We start from the raw sequence: 20,381 nt of genomic DNA, 5'->3' as shown, positions 1-20,381 counted from the left end.
TGTCAAGCCACAGTGAGTCTAACACTCAAGATTTACGCTTGTTTATAATTAAAGTTTGTAATTACATTTACACTGTAATAATCAAGTTGTTTTCTATACTGTAGTTTAATGAGTTTTTTTCTCTCCACTCTGCTGAGATGCACAATCCTAACTCTCTTACAGCCTGTTCATTTACTTCTGCTTTGCTTACCATGCTTTCATGAACGGGTGTTGCACCAGATGAAAGCAATGCAAAAAACTGAAAAGAATAGGATAGAGAGAAAGACGGCAGCAAACAGAAACTGCCCAGCTTCCTCATAAGCAGTTGCCAATGTACAGACACTTGTTTTCTCTGCTTCCCACGCAAAGAAATGTCCCACTCTCAGACAGATAACTCTCACTCATCATCCAAGCAGGTCTGGGTAACAGAATCCTCTCTACACTGGCAGGCTGTCACATCCACAGCACAGACTAGATCTGGGATGTCTAGTTTGCCGACAGGTTTTCATTCCAACTCAACTCATAGTGACCTAAATCACCTCGTTATTGGCTTAGCTCAACTTACCAACTTCTCCCAGCTTTTTAGACACGGTTGCATTAGAGAGACTTCCAAAATACCAGCCCTCCAAGACCAGAGCTGTACCACTTACATGGAAATCCTGCAGAGACACAGGCCCTACATGACTAAGAGTTGGACCATCCTGGTCCAGACCTAATGGATCTGCAGAGTCAGCCGTTCTCTGCAGAAAAATGCCCGTGACAGAAACACACATACGCACGCACGCACGCACGCACACACACCCATCTCCTCTGCTCAAGCACACACTCCTCTTCTCACCACTACGCGTGTCATGTTGTCGGGCAGCGTGTCAATGGCTAGGCCGCCACCAAGGTGTTCCCGGCTGGCTCTGGTCCTGTCTGGATGAGTGAAGAAGCGAAGGTCTCTCCTCATCCTCCTTGGCTCCAAGAGCTCCTCCTGCTCCGTAGCCATAGCATACCCAAAACCTGCAGGACAAAGCGCAGCAGTCAGTCCCCATCCACCCAGTGAGAGACCCTGTTACAGCGTGCCTGCCAGAAGAATGAAAACGGGGCAGGACCTCACCAGCCTTTCAATGCTGGAGGGCGGCTGTGGGTGTGAATCTTAATATTAAGAGCAAGTCAATACCATCTGTCATCCTCAGACAGATTAAAGAGACTAAGTTATTTGTGCCCGAAGTGAGAAGATGATGTAAAGGTTTGATTCAATGTATTCAAAATCCCAAAAGGCATTGGCCAGGTCAAATCAATCACTACTTCAAGACGAGCGTCAACATAAAAGCACTTCTTTTTCTGTAGGTGACTGTGGGAGACAGGAAAGAACTTCTTGGCGATGTGGTAGAAACTGACTCCAGGATCCTTTAAGAGAAACACTGATGGAATTCTTAGATCAACTAAGTACAACCAAGCCTTGTTGAATCTGTTCTGTACGACTTTATAACCGATTCTGTTTTGCCTTTTACAAGAAATACAAAGCAGCACCTCCAGGTTCAACAGCTTTTGAAAAGGATTCTCAAATATGGGTAAGAAAAATACTGTTGCACCACAACACACTTCCAGAGAGCAGACAGACAATTTTGCTTTTATTTGCTTTTGTCCATTTACCTCCCGTCTAAATGTTTTGAGAAAACTTTAGAAAAAAGTAAATTGAACAAAAATGATTAAAAGAAAAAATCAGAGAGCCATGAAAGACACATACCTAGAGCTACATTCAGATGAAACAAGCATATTATATATATATGCTGATCAGGTCTGTTTGAAGAAAACTAAAAGAAGAAAAAAGGGACTAAAAAATAATGTTAGCAAGCAGTTTCAAATTATTTTAATGCATGAGTGAGTTGCAGTTATAGATGTACTTTTGCCCCATAGAGAAAATGGCTGTATTTCTTGGTTTTTACATTCGCAATAATGTCATAAATCTGCCTAACAGAAGCTTCTGAGCTACTACCTAGATAGCAGTAAAACACAGCCTCATATCTCAGCTCTGCACACACATAAATCCAGCAAACACAATAGGGAGGTTTGGGTCCTAACTGAAGATTGGGGATTTACCAACAAATGCAGTTGCACTTTATGGAGAGTTTTTTATCAGAGCCCGGGATCACAGAGTTCTTCGCAATAAATGCCCCCAGTTGAAGAAGCAATCACATGGCACGGAGCAGACTCCTCTGGGGAGTACACAAGAGCCAATTTGTCACAACACACACAGGACCACAGCCAGAGCACTGGAACGGCTCAAATGAAGATAAGAGAAAGAAACTGTATTAAACCTAAATTAAATTAGAGAGCCAGATTTTCATTAGCCTGTATTGGTTTTTGTTTTAGGAACATTGGTTGGGACCTTGTTTTAACATGTCATACTGTATAAAAGATATCATTTCCAGTCCTATTAAGCATTAGCTCCTGCTCTTGGGCATTGATTTGGATTTTCTGATTGAGAGGAAAGAGCTCCACCTCCCAATCTACTAATGCAGACTCCTGAAGCATGAGTTTCCCACTTCAAAGCTCATCAGGACCACCAGGTTTATACCCAATACTGATTCTCCGGGCAAGACAGTTGGAAGAATATCATTGAACTAATGTCAGATAACACCCATATAAGCATTGAGGTTGACTGACAACCAGCAGAAGCCATTGCGAAACTGTTCAAACGCACACTGACTTTACAAGCACCACATCCTGTATCTGGACCAGACTGGTCAGATAACAAACACATTACCTTGCAGTTACGTGGTACAGCACACCGTGCGGTAAGTTACGATGCTTGTACACTGCCATCAACATGTACGTTGAATTCTCATGTTTACTTTCCACAACATCACATGTTTACCTTTCTCTTGGTCATTTTCTATTTTACTGCCCCCCACTCACTTTAGGTATTGGGTCGCATGATACTCTTCTCGGGAGGGGGGCAGTGGACTGCAGGGGGAGAGAGTGCTATCACTGGTCAGCTGGATGAGATCCCGGCTGCATGAGATTCCTGGATCAATTACCTTCTAACTACCTGACGAACGAGCAAGGTGGGCCAAAGGGCTTTCAAACCCACCTTCCCTATCACAGTCAAGCCCAAAATCAAACCCCCTCCCACTGGTGTCTCTGCACAGCGTGTAAAAGCTAAGCCCCCATGGCACAACCGGCACAGAGCTAATCCCGAAACCCCCTGCCGGACCCCCTGACTTCTGAGCATTTCCCCTGTACCTGGTGAACTTCGTAGCAAACATGAAGACGCATGTTGATTGAAATAAAAGTTTCTAGAAAGATATCAAACACAGAAAGACGTTCAATGCAACCAGATGTGGTTCCTTTGGTCTAGGTCATACCCCTGCACAACGCCTCCGCCCCCTTCCCCCCACCCAGGAAATGAGGTTGTGTCCTAGAGACGTCTGGTGAGGGGCTAGGCCGATTGAGAGTTTTAAAGTGGGAGACTTGAAGACAAGGGACACCCAGCAGACACTGTCCCTGAGGCATCAGTCGTCAGGGAAACTGTGGGAAACACTTTCAGTCCACCTGCATCAGCTGCAGATTCTACCCAGGGCATGTCTGTCCACTGCTGATGGGATAATGAGCAGCAATCCTGAAAAACTTTAGAAATAACCAGCTTTATTTCGTTTGTCTAAAGAGCAATACAAAATCTTCAAAAGAAAGCATTCCTTAAAAATATAGAGTGCAAGGCCAAAACATAAGAAAAGTTCTTTAACAGACATACAGCAGACATTTGGGTTTGAGTGGTTCAGTGGTTGCAAGGCTCCAGCGTGTAAGGCAGTAGGTTTCAGTAATGTTTAGCACTTTATGCTTAAATTTAATAGTTTATGAAATTCAGTTTTGGGACAACTTTAAAAACTCCTTCTGTCACAGATGATCAATGAACTATCTGGCCACCTCACAGTATGGTGTAAAGTCGCTGCACAAGATGTATTGCAGTGAGTTAGAGACTTTGAGGTTGTAGGAGGTGGGGCAGATTAATGCACAATTAAACAACAGCAGTTTGTATTGCTAAACATGTGCTTGAACACAGCACAACAAAACAGAATCAATGCAGTCAAGCAGAGGTAGAGGCACACTTGGCCACAGGAGGAGATATTTATAACTGCCTGTCAAGGCAAGAACAGACTCACTCATCAATTGTACAAGGGGCTGTATTTCTGTTCTCTTCTGTAGAAATTTACATTCAGGGCTTGGCAACCCTACGACAGCCCCGCCGTTTTTCATGACTGGATTATTAGACAGGATCTGTTTTATAACCTTGCCGAGATCAGATAGTACCACCAGCTTTAATAAGCCGGTTAGGTACCAGAGCAGTGAGGTTCAGGATTGTATCTGGGGAGAATAAACAAGCCACCGCAGGCAGAACAACCGCCGCCTATTCCATCTTCGTCCCTCTAAATACCACACTCTCTCCTCTTTCTTTCTGCATTCACTTACTGCATGTTCTCGCACCTGCAGTGGATTTTATTTCGTTTCAGATGGAAATTTAGGTCCAGATGCACTATCAAAATATACCAATTTAGATCCCTGACAGAGCCCTTTAGTTAACAGCCTAAGGCCACCGTATTAAGTTCCCAAACATTAGCTGGACTTAATCGTAGGGGATAGCATAAGCTACCCAAGTCCAAAGCTGTCAAACGAGCTGCAGCTCTTTTTGAGGACTTCTCATCACCCTGCGAGTCTCCCAGTCTCATGCAAGAGAACCACACACGTCCCATTTTCTGGGAAAAAAAAAGGCGTATTCTGTGAAAACTAAAACAAGCACGAACCAAGCCAATTGGTACTTTTGCATTATTAGTATTAACCTTTTCTCGGAAGGCTATAATAAGTACAAGAAAAGAAAAACAAAATTGGCTGCCCTCTCCAGTATAATCATTGCTTAAAAAAAGATTTAAAACAGAAAAAAATCTTAAAGCATTTTGAATGTCTGCCATTTCATTTTTTCATTCCAAGAATTCGCTCCCAGGTGCCCTCGCATTGTCTCCATGTAGTTAGCTTGCTCTCAAGGTTTCCCTTTCCTCCGCGGAAACTTCTGCTCCCACTTCATTTTTCTTAAGGGCATTTTTTTTTTAAAATATAATCCACATCTAACGCCCTTACGACTTTCAAGACGCATTAACTTTTGAGCTAAAAAAAGCCTTACCTGCCTTTGTTCCAGATTTTTTTTAACTGGGTATGGAAAGCAAGAAAAAAAAAGAGACCAACTAAACAGCATCTTACCCCTTCTTACAGTACATGTGCGAAAAGGCACTGTCATCCAACTGGAGAGATCACTTCTGTGGAATACGAGGCCTTTGTTTTTCCCCTTCCAATTCTTGAAATATTGTTTTAAAGAGCACACTCTCCTGAGTCAGGGGCAAGCTCATGAAACTGCACCGCATAGTCATCATGCATACAGTATATATATATCAAGCAGCCAGATGAGGCTTTGAGATCTCGAGCTCCTAGCTGCCAAACGAGTCAGGTGGGGTGAAAATGTTCTTCTTGCGTGTGATTCTTCTCCTGCTCTTCGATATGCGTGCATTGGCAGTTATCCTACAGAAACACATCACAATCCAGACCAGTCAAAGAATGATGCACCTGGAGTAAGCTGGTCAGGTTCTGATGCACCATGACATCCATGACCTGTGTTCGGATTCACATCCCGTAGGATTCACTTCCTCTTTACACCAGTGCACGTTTCTTACAGCAGGAGAAGCCACCCTATAATCTCTTGGGATCAAGAATATAGAATGAGATAAATTAACACTAAACAAAAAAGCAATTTATTTCTCAATGGGGTTTACGGCAGCATAAAATTGCATTTACGAACGAACCTGCGTAGCACGTCCGAGTGAACAAGACAGATGTCAGAACATCCCATTTTCATTAATTCATTATGAACTGTAGTTTCTCTTTGCCTGTAAAATGCATTAAACACCGTGTCACATTGCCCACTTATCAAGAGTGTCATTTTTAGCTGGAGAATTATTATGATTGATTCCTCAACAAAACACATTCAGAGGGACCTATATTCACCTTGAAAAAAATGTTCAGCTGGAATAAAGTATGAATGCAAATTAGTAGGATACTGTATGTTTAATGCATATTGACCAAAGCGGTAGCACAAGGCAAAAGGCCTTTTGGAGCCTTTGGGATTTGGGATGCAGCATTAAACTGATAGACCGAAGAGTCAGGCTTCAGAGCTTTCTGAGTAGAGTCGTTAACAGAGGGAAACAATACAGCCTTGACAATAAGATGCTCATTTCAGTTCTGGAGGACACCCTGAGGTGCAGAGGCGAGGCCAGCAGCTCTGCCCAGACTACAGTCTCTCAGTAGTGGCCAGAGAAAGATCCAGATATCGCAGTTGCCCCCATTGAAAGTCTCCAAAAGAAATCATATTAAAAAAGAGCTATTTAAAAATGTGTTTGGGGGGCTACTCACAGCCACACTCCGTAGCCCATGATACAACACATCTCTTTTTCATGGATTGAAATGCAGTTATGGAGAAACAAAATGCAATACACGTACAATCAAAATAATGTAACTTGTTAATATTTTGAATCATTGATTACTTTTCTTATTTCTACCCTGTCTTGGAATACCTTGGAAAAGCCAACAGTTAATCAGCTCAGATCCTGGCTGTGCACCTTGTATTGAGACAGGAGGGATGAGGCCAATACACCAGCTGTCCCCCAAAACACGCAGTGTTAGGCCAGCTGCACCTCTACATACAGGAGGCCTTGCAGGAGAGTCTCTACTGATTGGAGAAGTGATGCATCTCTCACTGGCAAGGCTGTAAGCTCACAAGCATCTGGCAAAACAAAGGGGTCACTCTCAAGCAACAGGATGGGGTACCTTTGTGACTCAAAACCCCCCTTCAACGGGGTCCTGTTATGGGAAACTAATGCCACACATTAGGCTTGATCCTGTTGTGTTTGAACTCTTGGGCTCGATTTATCTTTACTGACTGAGCCATCAGGGAGCTCCAGAAATCTTTTCCATTTTAAAAATGAAAAACAACTTTGCTTTCTGTACCCATGTACCCCCCCGCCAGCAAGTGGGATAACAAGTGTTTTTCTTTTACAAAGTAAAGGTATGTTCATCCAAGGAAGTCCAAGCTTCAAGCTAATGCATCCCTGATTGAAAGTGCTGATGATGGTTATTTGCTGTGCTTGTTTTATCAAAGCCGTCGTCATGACACCAGTTCAACGAGAAATTTGGAAATAAAAACACTCGCAAAAACTTTGAAAGGGGAACAGTTACAATTGCCAGATCTCGTGCACACCCCCGGCATTTCAGAGCCCTTGAGCTGTCAACACAACCCGTGCCAGACAGCACAAACAGCCCAGTGAAATATTGCACTAATTGTTATTGAGATACAGTATGTGGTTATGCTGTGATGGGGGTTGTGAGGAGAGGAGGGGGGGGTTGATCCACGGTTTCCAGCTACCAGAGAGGGTCCCTGTGTGAGATGGAAAGAAACAGGGATTTCTGTCAGGGAATGGAAGAAGCTTTTTTTTTAATGCTCCGAAGAACATAAACTGGAAAATACAGAGATGGGAAAACAGGAGGTCGCATTGGCTGAGGAATCATCTGCACTGTCAAAATTCTTATATTTGTTTCTCCTTTTGGTATACTCATAAAACATGTGCAGTTGTTATTGCTAACTTTGTCCTGCCTGTTCCAGACCTGTGCTCCTCTGCCTAGGTATTCTTAGAGCAGGTACCTGAACCATAAAGGCAAACAGGGGCTATCCGCAGATCACATATATTACAGTGAAGTACAGGGCCTGTTAGGAGTCTCTGGTTTCACAACTGGTGGGTTTGGGGTTCAAGGCCCTGCTGCAGATACTCTGCTGATATACCTTGAGGGAGATACTCTACCCCGTTGCTCCAGTCCACCCAATTATGTACATGGAGACCAGCAATGCTGGGGGGTAATTCTGGCAATGGACCAGCATCCAGTTCAGGTGCACTGGGCACCACGGAAGCAGGATGTGCTTTGGCCCATTGAGCTGTACTGAGAGAGGAAGGATAAGCCCAATACCAGCCTTCCTCCAAAACATGCAGTGTTAGGCCATCTGTACCTTTACACAGAGCAGGCCTTGTAAGAGAGTCACTACTGATTGCAGAAGTGATGCATCTCTCCCTGGTAAGACTGTGAGCTCACAGTCTGGGTATGGAAATGACCTACCAGTGTAGTTGTCTTTTAAACCAAAGAATTCTAAAGGAAATACTCTTTATCCACCACTGAAGTGCAGCACCTAGGCAGTATGTGGCTGCTGTTTTTTGCTAACAGCCCCAGAACACTGAAGATAGGGAGGAAAAGTGAGAAATTGCTTCGCTGTCTGCATTTGGGAGATTTAGGACGGATGGATTGTGCAAGCCCAGTGCGGGATTTAGCCAGGACATTGAGGATAACGCCCTTACTCTCATGGAAAAATGCCATGGGATCCTTAAGCTGTTAAGGCCTCAGTTAAACACATTTAAAAACACTACCAACAGCAATGTGTTCCCTGACACCATAATGGGGCACCGGTTTAGAAATTGGTCCACAGGGAAGAGCACCACCTGCTGTTACAATATATCCCTATTGTTGACAATACACAGAGTTGGTAACACAGCTTTGAGATATATTAGTTTTTCACTTAGAGCTGCATTGAGCTGATATAAACTGTGACTCCCTGTGAGAAAAGACCTGGGACTCCATCAGCAGTGTGGAGTAGTGGTTATGGCTCTTCATTTCCAAACCATAAGGTCATGGTTTTAAATCTCAAAGAGGGTACTGCTTTTTACTCAGATTGCTTCACTAAATGCCCTGCTGCATAAATTAGTACACTCCAGGGCATTGTTGTGAATGGGAATTTATTTTCATCTGACTCATCTGGTTCAATAAAGAAAGGATTACATTCAGAACAACAACTGCAGTTTTCATAGTTTGATGTACATTGTGTTGAGTATAACTGGAAAAAATGAAAGCGACAGAAATGAAATATATACTCTGTGATGTGTTCTGGGGAGTGTTCCATGTGGGAAATGTGGGGTTTCTCTGGTTTGGACTGTGGTGAACACATCTGTAGCAAAAACAGTGAAACATCTGCAGTGTAGCAAGAGCCTGACAAGGACATGGCTCACTCTGTTTCTGACACCTTAGACTGTCTCTTTGATCGTGTCTAATTATCTGAAGAAAAGTCTGGGGGTAAAACCTCAGTATGGCTACCAAACAGGGAATAATAAATCACATAAGGAGCTGGATGATGGACTGGATGGGAAAACAAATCCCTGCAAGGCAAGAAAAGCCCCCAAGCTGAACAGGAAGTGATGTGGGGAACTATACATAGCTACACCAATTTATATCCACAATGTGTTCCCTAAGGAACACACCAGGATGGGGCTATTGTCTTCTACACCACACTTCCTTTGGAAGCTCATACGTGTTCTGTACTTTCACTAAAAACGAATGGTCTAGATAAGACACTTTGCCATGTACGACATTAACAACATGCACCACACACTTAAAAAAACACAAGAGGCAACATTTCCTCAGTACCTCTTAAAAAGTCAACTTGAGGAATGCATTTCAGAATAATACAGTCAGATCATTTTCATACAAATATGTAACGTATACAAAATCTACTCCAGGGTGATCTCGGTGATCCATTTTAGGCTCAGCATCCTGGAAAAGGGCCCCCAAGACAGTTTGCATTCACTCCAAATGTTAAGACTGCAACGATTTCAACGAGTTCAGGCTGAATCAGTTCTTCTGACACTATGCAGCTTGATCCAAACATTCATTACACTGTGGTGACCACTAAAAAACGTTGCTTGGTCTTCTCAGTCGTTAATTCACGTCCTTGCATCCTCCACTTGTAATCTTTTTGTTCTTGTCTTGCATAAAATATGCTGCTGACATTGTCTTTACCCTTCAGGATATTCATCGTATAATATCAAAGCCTAAAACATGAAGAAATCCCACACACAGAGGATTCTAGACCCTCCAGGAGAAGAGTCTGAGACTCCTGCTTTAACCTAAACTGTGTGACAGTCCTCTAAAACCTGGAAGTATTCTGGTTTCTCTTCTTTTAACTCTTTCAGGGGCAGCAATGACCTTCTTATAAGGTGCTGACCAGAACATTGTGCGGCACTGATGCATTACATAGCATTAAAGTTACTTTCTTTAAATTAAACACTTTTCATACTTCCCTCTAGTCTTAGTCATTGCTTCATTTCATTGCTTCCCTAAGTTGTAATAATAATTACAATCATGGTTCATCACAAATTCATTAGTCCCTAATGTCATAGGTTGCTTCCTCTATATCTACAGATTGATTTTTTTTAGCAGCACATATTACTTTTTACTTTGCACACCTATCCATCCACTATCAGAAAGCCACTAATCCCTGGTAAAAGTCTTGGCAACAAGGAGACCATGCTGAAAGCACAGAGTGCTCACACAGGGACACTTTAGTGACTGTTGTAACTCCATCCATCCACCCATTTCCTAACCGCTTCTCCCAATTCGGGGTCACGGGGGAGCTGGACTCTATCCCAGCAAGCAACACATGCAAAGCGGGACACACCCTGAACGGCACACCAGTCCATCGCAAGGCGCACACAGACACAGCCATGCACGCACGCACACCAGTTTTCCCCAGAAGACAGTTAACCTACCAGTACGTTTGTGGACTGTGAGAAGCGCACCAGGACGAAACCCGTGTAAAACTGGGGAAAACATACAAAGTCCACGCAGACAGCGCCCCAGGTGCAGAACTGAACCCAAGGCCCCAGCGCTGCAAAGCAGTAATGCCAGCCAGTGTGCCACTGAACCACCTACTACACACTCATCAGCATAAAATTTAATTTGCTAGGTGTCTGTTCACTCGGGAAGAGCCTGTATTTCTTCCCATGCTTCTGTTTGTACTGTAACTCCTCTAGTTGAGAACCGCAGAAACTGAGAATTTGGGCTTTTATTGTCAACCATGAGCACCACAACCGACGAGGAGGAGGGAGAGAAGGTGACGAGAGAAGACAGATGAAGGAAAACAGACAGATGTGGAAAGGAGAGAGGAAAAGAGACAGATGAAGGGAAAGCGAGCGGGGTGTGGGGTGTGGGGATGACGCCAGGGCAACATGCCTGGGGTGCACATAAATAAAACCTATCATGAAATCTGGGATTACTGTGACTGCAATTGTAAATCATTGTTCTTTTCTTTGTTTAGCTTTCCATTTGTATGGGAACATTTCGCTTGTAATCCGAAATCTCCTGATGTTTTGTTTTGTTTTTTTTCTCTAGGCTTCAGTGCTAATAATGTGACTGTGCCTTAACTCTTTCAGAGAACCATACCTACACCTGCTACACTACTCTGACCCCTGTCCAGGGCTCTGGCAATGGAATGGGAGTATTTACCCTCTTCTAATGCTAAAGAGGATTGTACGCTGCCATGCCTTTTCCATCCTTAGGAATTTCAGAAGGACAGACTCACAAACAAAAAAACAGAAAGAAGTCTAACAGACTTTTTCAGATTTTAACAAGATGTCACTCTTAAAAAGAACATGTACAGTATTATGAATCTCAGCTACAGCTAAGCATAATAGGACAACTGTTATCTGGGATTTAAAACAATGCATTACTCAGAATGGAGCTGTTAGTTTTCATTTAAAAATTAAGTTTGACTATGAAATAATCTGTTTAGTCAGTATAAACAAGATAATGAAAGTCATATACTGTAAGCTTAGCTTCTGGGATCAATGAGAGCGATCCCATTTGGACCCTTCAAAGTGTGAAAGTTTAAGACATTTGTAGAGCTAAGCATAGAGGCTGCTTCTGCCTCTTGAAATGCATGCGTGTATTTGATTGTATAAGATGGGTTTCAGGCAGATCTGTAATTAGTTGACCAGAGCCACAGCAGACCTCAACCCAGCTCCATTATCCTGCTTTTAAAAATAACATAATTGCAGGGGCAGTCAGGGTAAGTCCCTGCCACCTCTGCTGTGGATCATTTGGTTGGTCTCTATTTCTCTGTGTTTTAGGGTTTCGGTTTTTCAGTTTCAAAATAATAGTTAATCAGGCGCCCATCGGGCCTAACTAATATCATTAATGTTAAAACAGACAATAAAGCTGAGTTATAAATTTGGCACTGGCAGTATATAATTGTATGCTGTACAGTATATACTGTACTACTGTATATTGTACTATAAGCACAAGATAATTGCACTTATATAATTGCAAAAATGTTTTCAGAAATGAATAACATACTGTACCTCCACCTGTGGCTTTTAAAAAAAAATTGGACTATTTCACCAGCAACAAATGGAAAACAAAATTCATAATGTTTTATTCAGGTTGAAGCAAATAACGAACTCACCAAGCTTTGCGGGATGCATTTTCAATAAGCCTTCTGCTGAATACATCAATATTTGATGCATTTTTTTCCCATCAAACAAACCACACGATAAACGTATGCCCATTCATACATTTGTTTCCCCTTTTTTTCATTGTGGGAAATCTATCTAAAATGAGTATTTTAGAGAAATGAACTAGCTGTCAAAAATATGTCCATTTGAGAGCCATTACAAAGCTTAAAGGAGAAGTGCCTGTCGCGTCTCAGCTTTTTTTTTACTGGTTTGTTTTTCATTGCCCACTTATATCAAATCCCATTGTGCTGGTTCCACTCGATTCTTTTCATCATGATTGGCTTTGAGAAGCCTTTTCAAAAACTACTTTTGGCTGCTTCATTAAGAATGCATGAAGGTAAACAATCTAGACAGAATCAGCAACACAGCATCATGTGGAATTTAAGAGGATACGCAGTAGTAAGATAAAGATGAAAGGAAAATGGGGCAGCACCACACCTCACAGATCTTGAGTGCTCGATTTGGCTCTGGACTGCAGTGACATCGGTGTAGTGTTTACATGTTTACATGTCCTCCCAGCGATTACCTGGCTTCTCTGTGGGTGTTCCAATATCCTCTTACATCCTAGAAACATGCTGGATAGGTTAACTAGAGACTCTGACTTGTCCTTGTGCGTCCCCTGCAATGGACTTGCTAGATTATAGTCCTACCTTGCACACTATCAATCAGTTTTTAGAAAATGGAAGAGTTTTCCCTAAAACACCAAAATATAAAGTGTACTCTCAAAATGAGAAGGTTGGGGATGAGTAGGACCATTCCAAAACAAAACTTTTGACTTTCAGACCAACACCCATGATCACACTCAGTAGTGGAAGGGCGAGGAGAACAGCAAAAGTGTTAAGATTTTGTTTTTCCAGTGTGGGAGATATATCTTTCAGTCAACAAGGCAAAATTGTGGCATGTTTTACGGGTGGATGGGAGAGAGATGCTGAAAAAACGCAGTACAGGAAAAAGCATGGATAGGCAAAGAGTTGGTATCCTCACTGTACATGAGGCAATGAAATACCTGTCACCGGGATGGCAGATAACACAGGTGAGCCATCGGCTTAACAACTGCACACAACAGTGTGGAAACTGGAATGGATCTTGGTAAAACACCTGGCTCCATAGGCATGTTTGTGAAGTTAATACTGGCTATTTTTCTAGGCTTATCTTAATGTGAGTTGGGCTCTTGCAGTCTACCTGGACTAAGAAGAGGTTAAACAAGGTTGCTGAGCTTGTTGCATAGCAAATCTAATACCCCTTTGTAATCCTGGTCTGGAAAGGTTTAGGGTCCCTGGATGTTGAGTTCCCTGTGATTCATCAGAAGCAGGGGGACTAGTACAGCACGTTCTCTTTAATCTGACTCACAGGCTCGTAAAACAGGCATATAAAGTTTTACAGAAAACGAATGAAGAGATGGACAGTGGAGAGGTACAGTAGGCCCAAGCAGCTGGTGCCATACTCGCACCTCCTCTAACAATGGCCTTTTGCTGTGCAAGACTTTCCCAAATCTTTTTCTTTTTCTTTTTCATAATTACACGTGGAGACAAACAGCCCGAACACGCATGAACAGGCTGGCGCCACCGATTTTAAGAACACTAGCCACACTGTGGAAAAAAAGATCTCCGGCTCTGTTGGCTAAGGAGTGGCCGATACAAGAAAGACGCTAATTACACAACAGGACAGAGTCTCCAAGCAGAGAAAATTAACTCCACAAAAGTGCAAATAACGTACAATGTGAGAAACACTATAAATCAAAAGTAACTGTTTTCTTGATGCTTCTGAGTTTGATATACCGCATGCTGATGACATGACTCTAATTAAGTATATGTACGCCTGCCTGCTAACAGCAGCGGAGAGCTGGAGGGCAAAAACAGACTGCTGCTTAAAAGAAAACCATGGTACTTTTTCAGCAGTACACACCTGATTCCAGTGATGGAAAGCATTACAGTAACCATGTGCATGTTCTAAGGTCATGTCATGTGCTGAACATATGAAAAAGCAGCAGGGTTGCAGAACACAGTGTGAAGAAAACAAGATTTGAAAGGTGCAGAAAGAATGGAAGTACAAAAAAGAAAAAAGAGAGATTATACAGACCAAGAACGAAAAGGAAAGGAGAGAGCAAATTGAAATAAAATAAGTAATTAGATTTTATACAGCGATGCAATGAAAATGAGGTAGGGACAGAGGTGCCACAAAGGGAGCTGGGCTGCTTTCAGCATTAATTGCATCCTCATTTATCTTCTCAGTTTCAAGCAGGGCTAAATCTGTGCCGATATAATTACAGGCAGTTAATTGGATTAATTGAGCTACATCTCTGATGAGAAACAGGGATCTGGGAAAGGGAAATGTGGAGGAACCAGAGATGCAGGCTGGAGTCTAGCTAGCAATCAAAACGGGGGACCCTTCTTCTAAAGTCACCACTACTTAAATTGCTGGAGCTCTTGAAAAGCTCTTCAGACTATAATGCTAATATTTCTGAACTTCCTACCCGCAGGGGTAGTTTTCAAGCCAGACACAGAGGCTAATTGGTAACCTTCAGTACTCTTCAATAAACCCCCCCAAAATTGCTCCCTATGATATTCAGCCAAGCCTATCCTCAATGTGACAATCTCATCAGTTTAGCTTTAGTCATGACAAATGGATGTCATCATAAGGCAAAGGTAAGGTCCATTCAAGAGATCATGCTTGTTTTCTTAGTGTTAAGCCGCATAAAGAGCACATGACTTCTCTGGATGGCAGGCCAGTCCATTACACAGATTCCCCCTGGCAATGCTGGTAAGTAGACTAAAGTATCAGGGGTCAAGTACCTTGGTCAAGGGGAACAGTAACACAGGCTTGAACCCACATCCTGCCTGTTATGAGTTATGCTCTGTCACCCCACTACACTCTAATGATAATGTAATGCAACCCTTTTCTTTTTCTTACAGAAAACAAATCTAACGGCCGTGGAGATTTAAAAATCTATTTTTTTTCTCCTAAAGAAAAATGCATGACTAGTTTGGCTTTCTTTGCCCTGTTTCTGGTGAGCAGGATCTGCAGACTTCAGTATTTTAAAGTGCTGGATGGAAAGGAACCCAAGACCACATTAAATTTGCTGGGTCTTAAGAGCACTGCGGTCTGCTCCAGAATGTGTTACGGTCAGAGCTGAGCCTGCTTGCTGCTCCTTTAGCCTTGGGCACTGCACAGCAAATCTGTGTGCTCGGAGCTGAGATTTCTGTTTTAAATTTGCATTACATATGATGGCAGTAACATGGGGGCATTTCAAATTGAAATGAACACATAAGTAAGGCTAAAAATAAAACTAATTATCTTCCTCTTTTTCAATCACGACTGTGTGCTGTAGATGGGATCACATTTGTGGGCTCTTTCCTCCGTGATTTTCTTTAAACATGGTCATCTGTCTTACATAAAATGTAAATCTCTCTCCCGCCACTCCTCTGACTTCCCTCTTTTAAAGCATGGAGTGCAGTCCACCTGGGAATTGTAAAGCACAGAAAGATGAAGGGATGGAAGAGAATGACCAGAGCGAGGATTTTGTTCAGAAAGGAAGTCAAAAGGAGATGAGATTGCAGAGAAAATACTGAAGAACGCAAAACACTCCTGCATAAGCAAGTTTTAAGCAACTAAGATACACAAGGCAAATAAACAGCTACTCAGCCTATGCAGAATACTGCAGCCTTCTTGTCACTGTTGCTTGTGGTGTGGTCTGCACCAGGGTATTTTAATACTGTTATTTTACTGTCTGTACCAGCCAACAAAAACAAGAGAGTTGGGGCCCAGCCCTTCCTGGAGGGACGAGGCGAGCTCTGGCAGAGCCTGGTTGCACAATTTCGTCCATGGCCATATGCATCGCGCGAGGGCTTCGCAGAAGGACACACCAGGGAGGAGTGTGCAGGCAGCAGTGTACGAGCGCTGTGAAGGCTACCACAGGCCACGGGATATTCCCACGTTCATTGCTCTGTGAAAAGAGTTTCAAAAGTGGGACATAATGTGGCGTCTGACAATACAAAGCAGTGAAAGCAATGCAAAGGTCAAAGTTAGTGTGAAATACCACAGTGGCACGACCACAACACTCACTACAGAAATAGAGAAAATTGAAAGCACTCTCTACAGCTGTTGGGCACATCCAATTGACCAATTCAGCAGTAGATAGTCACAAGTATACAAGGAACACAGAAATGGTGACAGACAACAGCCTTGGGGGGTACTTGAATTTAAAAACAGTGGCTGGGAGAGCTTCTGATATACTTTTACATCCTGCTGTACAGCAGTTAAGCACAGCCAATAGGGTGAGGCTTGCATGGAGAATGCAAGAGTGTAGGAACAGAAGAAGAACTGAAGGTGTCATAACGTGGCAAAGAGCTATGCACTATGTAGTGAAACCTGGCAAAAGAGCAAAACGCAACACACAGCCAGAGACAGAGCAAGAAGAGCTTGCTACAGAACAGCTGCAGCTCCAACTCAGGCCAGTGGGAGAAAGTGAAGTGAAAACAGGGTAAAATACATCTGCCAGTGAATCAACTGCAGACCAAGGACAGGCTGGGTTGGCGCTCAAGTGTGATAATTTGGCGTATTTATGTCTTGGGCCCCACCAGCAGTGGGAGTAAGAGCAGTGCCTGGTGTTTAATGAGAGGGGCCCCCAGCTGCTGGTGGTGTTCTGAGTGTTTACACACACAGGCCATGCCAGGGGAGGGCTGGAGACCGACAGCGAGGCTGCGGGAAGCCAGGGCGTCAAACGCCTGCTTGACTTTAAATTCCCTCTTTCATTAACAGCAGCTTCGGCAGGGAGAGAGAGAAAACAGCAACATCTCCAACTTGCAACCATTCAAGCGAGATGAAATGCTATTAAATTATAAAACACTGGTGCATTTCGGCAACAGCTGCCATTGTCAGGAATGAGGAATGAAGCCCTAGACAAATTGTATAAGCCTTTACAGTGATCATCATACTCTTGGTATGCTTACTAATACATTTTTGAGTATCTTTCACAGCCACAGTCTTTCACTTATTGTTTTTGCATAATCTGATGCAAAAGAGAATATACATAGCTATGCCAGTATCTCATTTCAAAGACAAGAATACCTTGCATTCACAATTTTTACCTTCTTTCCTTTGTGCTGCTGACAAATGATCTAGATCCTGACACAAAACCTTTGGTAACACAGGAGCTTAACATTTTAATATCAGGAAGCTCTAAAGTGGGCAGTTAACCTGTCTAATGAATAATCTTGTTTGTGCCTTAAATGTCTTCGACTAAGCCACCCCTGCAAAGTGATTTTGAAAAGGTATGTCTCCATGTCTTACGTGTCAATAAGATGAGCACTTTTTTCAAAACAAATAGAATGAGTCTGCAGAAATAAGGTTAACTGGCACAGAGCTCCTTTCACAAGGGCCTAGGGTTTAAAACAAACAAGTTAAAAAGCTTTAATAAATCTCAATTTGACCATGTCTCCGGGTGTAATGGGACATATGGATAGAAACACTGAAGTGCTATAATTCAACCTAAAAGATGTTAAGGTGATTATGTCCTACCACCTCCTTTAGTCAAGCATTAGGTGCAGCCGAACCCCCTCTCTCATGAAACTGGGCATACCAGTAACCCAGCCAGAATATTTCTAATGCCATTTTACAACATGAAATTTTAAATGAAAGCCTGGGAGCAGGTCAAATTCTCACTCACTACTACCTACTTAATGTTTCATTTTGCATCCCTCCCTCCATCCCATTTTTCCCCCGTAGCAGCTCCCTGGCTCATTCCTCATGAAGGACAGGAGGGGGTCTAACAGCCCCACCCGCACATGCTGGCTTGAGTCTTCCTCAGCCAGGCAGCTTACAGTACGCTGCTCTAATACAGCCCCCCGATTCAGAGCACGCCTCTTCTGCGCCTTACATTAGGGTTTGACTGAACTATTGAATAAGGTTAATAAATCTGTGTGTTATTACTAATGGGCTACATTTCAAAGTCACATAAAATCAATGTCAACAGCAGATAACTAGAGAGGACTTATAGAATCACATTAATGATTGTTTATACACATGTCAGAAGAAGCAGCTTATAAAAGACACAGATTTGTATTGCCATTAAAGCTCTTACATGAATGTACATACCCTAAAATGCATTAATTTATCTATTCTCTTATTGATTCTCCTTAGATGACTAGAAGCCATGCATTGGTAATTAATTAGTAATTAAGCGACTTGAATTTATAAAATGATCATTAAAAGGAAAAAATGAAAAGGATCCTTCTGTTAATAACTCTTTTTTGAAGCCTGTGACATACTTACAGGCATTCATATGAAGCTGCAACAAATTTATTCAGGACTCATCTATTCTAGGAAAAACGTTGGCGATTACAGGGCACACAAACAATCTGCACAGAGGCTGCATCACAGAATTCCCAAGGACCCTTAAACAAAAACAAAATATGACATAACAATAAAGAGGAAATAGGATATAAATTATTTTAAATAAAAGACCCACATAATGTTCACATTTTGTCTCCCCAGCAATGCACTTAACTGTGCTGCTCTAAATTACATTTAATTAGATTCTAACAAATACAAAACATAAGAAGGTTTGCACAGAAAAGAGGCCATTCAACCCATCAAGCTCATTTATTTACTTGTTAAATTCTGTTTTTTCAGAGTCAGACATCCCTTTAAGTTCACGAATCTGCCTGGTTGCTCCACTCTGGCCAGTGCTCACAGCAGGAATATCTGTCTTGGACCCTACTGACCACAATTGTACATAGTTGCCTAAAAGCCTCACAAGTGCAATGTGTGCAATTTTGACGTCCTTTTATTTTAAATGCTGTACTTTTAACTATTTATCATAACAGCCTATTCGCTTTCTGCACTGCTTCCAGACATGGCAAAGACATGGTAAAACAAACAGTAATCGGCAAGAAAATTCAGAGATAAACTCGACAGCAGGCAAAGCAAAGGCTGCCTATCATAACTCTACACAGCCGGGCAGAGGTGGCAGCTTGGCCTGCCATGCAGACACAATAGCAGCAATGCTGTCTCAGCTGTAGGCCTGACAGTGAGCGTAAATCTCAGCAGCTCATTAAAAGTCATTCAGAGGCAGTGAAGGGCAGAGCGTCGTTTCTCAAAATGCTTTGCTGCCTGCTCCATACCTGCTTATCTGTGAGGGAGGTTTGAGATGTGTGGCAGCACGGTGGCACAGTGGCTAGGATTGCAGCTCTGGGGCCCCGAGTTCAATTCCGGACCTGGGATGCCATCTGCATGGAGTTTGCATGTTCTCCCCAGGTTTGCGTGGATTTCCTCCCACAGTCCAAGAGCATGCTGGCGGGTTAATTGGCTACTGGGAAAACTGGCCCTGGTGTGAGTGTGTCTGTGTGTGTCCAGCACCGGACTGGCGCTCTGCTCAGGGTGTACCCCCGCCTTGAGTCTGTTGCTTGTCTGGATCCGCTCCCTTTCAAGCTTGAACTGGGAAAAGTGGTTGGAAACGGATGGATGGACTACAACAGGCACAGAGCATGGCACTGCACTTCAAAAACAAATACAAGAGGAGCCACGCAAGAGGTGTTTCTGAAGTGACGGGGGTTTGGAAGAAGCTACAGTCATGTGGTCAAAACCGATACACCAGCTTCTTTCAAGAAACAGCTGGATGATTCCCTCGTATTGATTAGCTAATAGCAAATGACCAAACAAGCTAGATGGTCTAGAATGGCCTCACATACAGCAGTTGTAACCTTTATGTTCTTATTTCTCCTGTTTCACTTTTATCAAATACAAAGAATTAGAGGATGCCCGACCGACTGATCTGTGCTCTACCAGTGCACTCATGGCTAATTCAGCATGGGTCCTTGCAGAAAAGGGAAACATCAATATTCTTGCATTTATCCCTGCGGTTGTATTGGAACACATCATCCTACAGAAATCCATAAGATAATAATAACTGTCTACAACAGAGGAGAATCTCTGGGCCAGATGTCACATAGAGAAAGAACACAAGGCATTCAGCCAGAGATGAAGAAC

General features: G+C 42.8%; 1 protein-coding gene across 2 annotated transcripts in view; it reads right to left on the bottom strand.

Annotated features, from left to right (window-relative positions):
- Positions 1-20,381, bottom strand: part of plxdc1 (plexin domain containing 1) — a 67,724-nt gene that overhangs the window by 20,290 nt on the left and 27,053 nt on the right. For both annotated transcript variants that reach the window (XM_069185717.1, XM_006638263.3), the window contains exon 4: positions 818-984. In XM_069185717.1, coding sequence (XP_069041818.1) covers positions 818-984 — 167 coding nt within the window. The remainder of the gene's footprint in view (positions 1-817; positions 985-20,381) is intronic.

The sequence above is a fragment of the Lepisosteus oculatus genome, chromosome 28, assembly GCF_040954835.1.
Source record: "Lepisosteus oculatus isolate fLepOcu1 chromosome 28, fLepOcu1.hap2, whole genome shotgun sequence".
NCBI classification, from domain to species: domain Eukaryota; kingdom Metazoa; phylum Chordata; class Actinopteri; order Semionotiformes; family Lepisosteidae; genus Lepisosteus; species Lepisosteus oculatus.
Note: the sequence above shows the minus strand (reverse complement) of the source record. Positions and strands in the feature narration are given on the sequence as shown.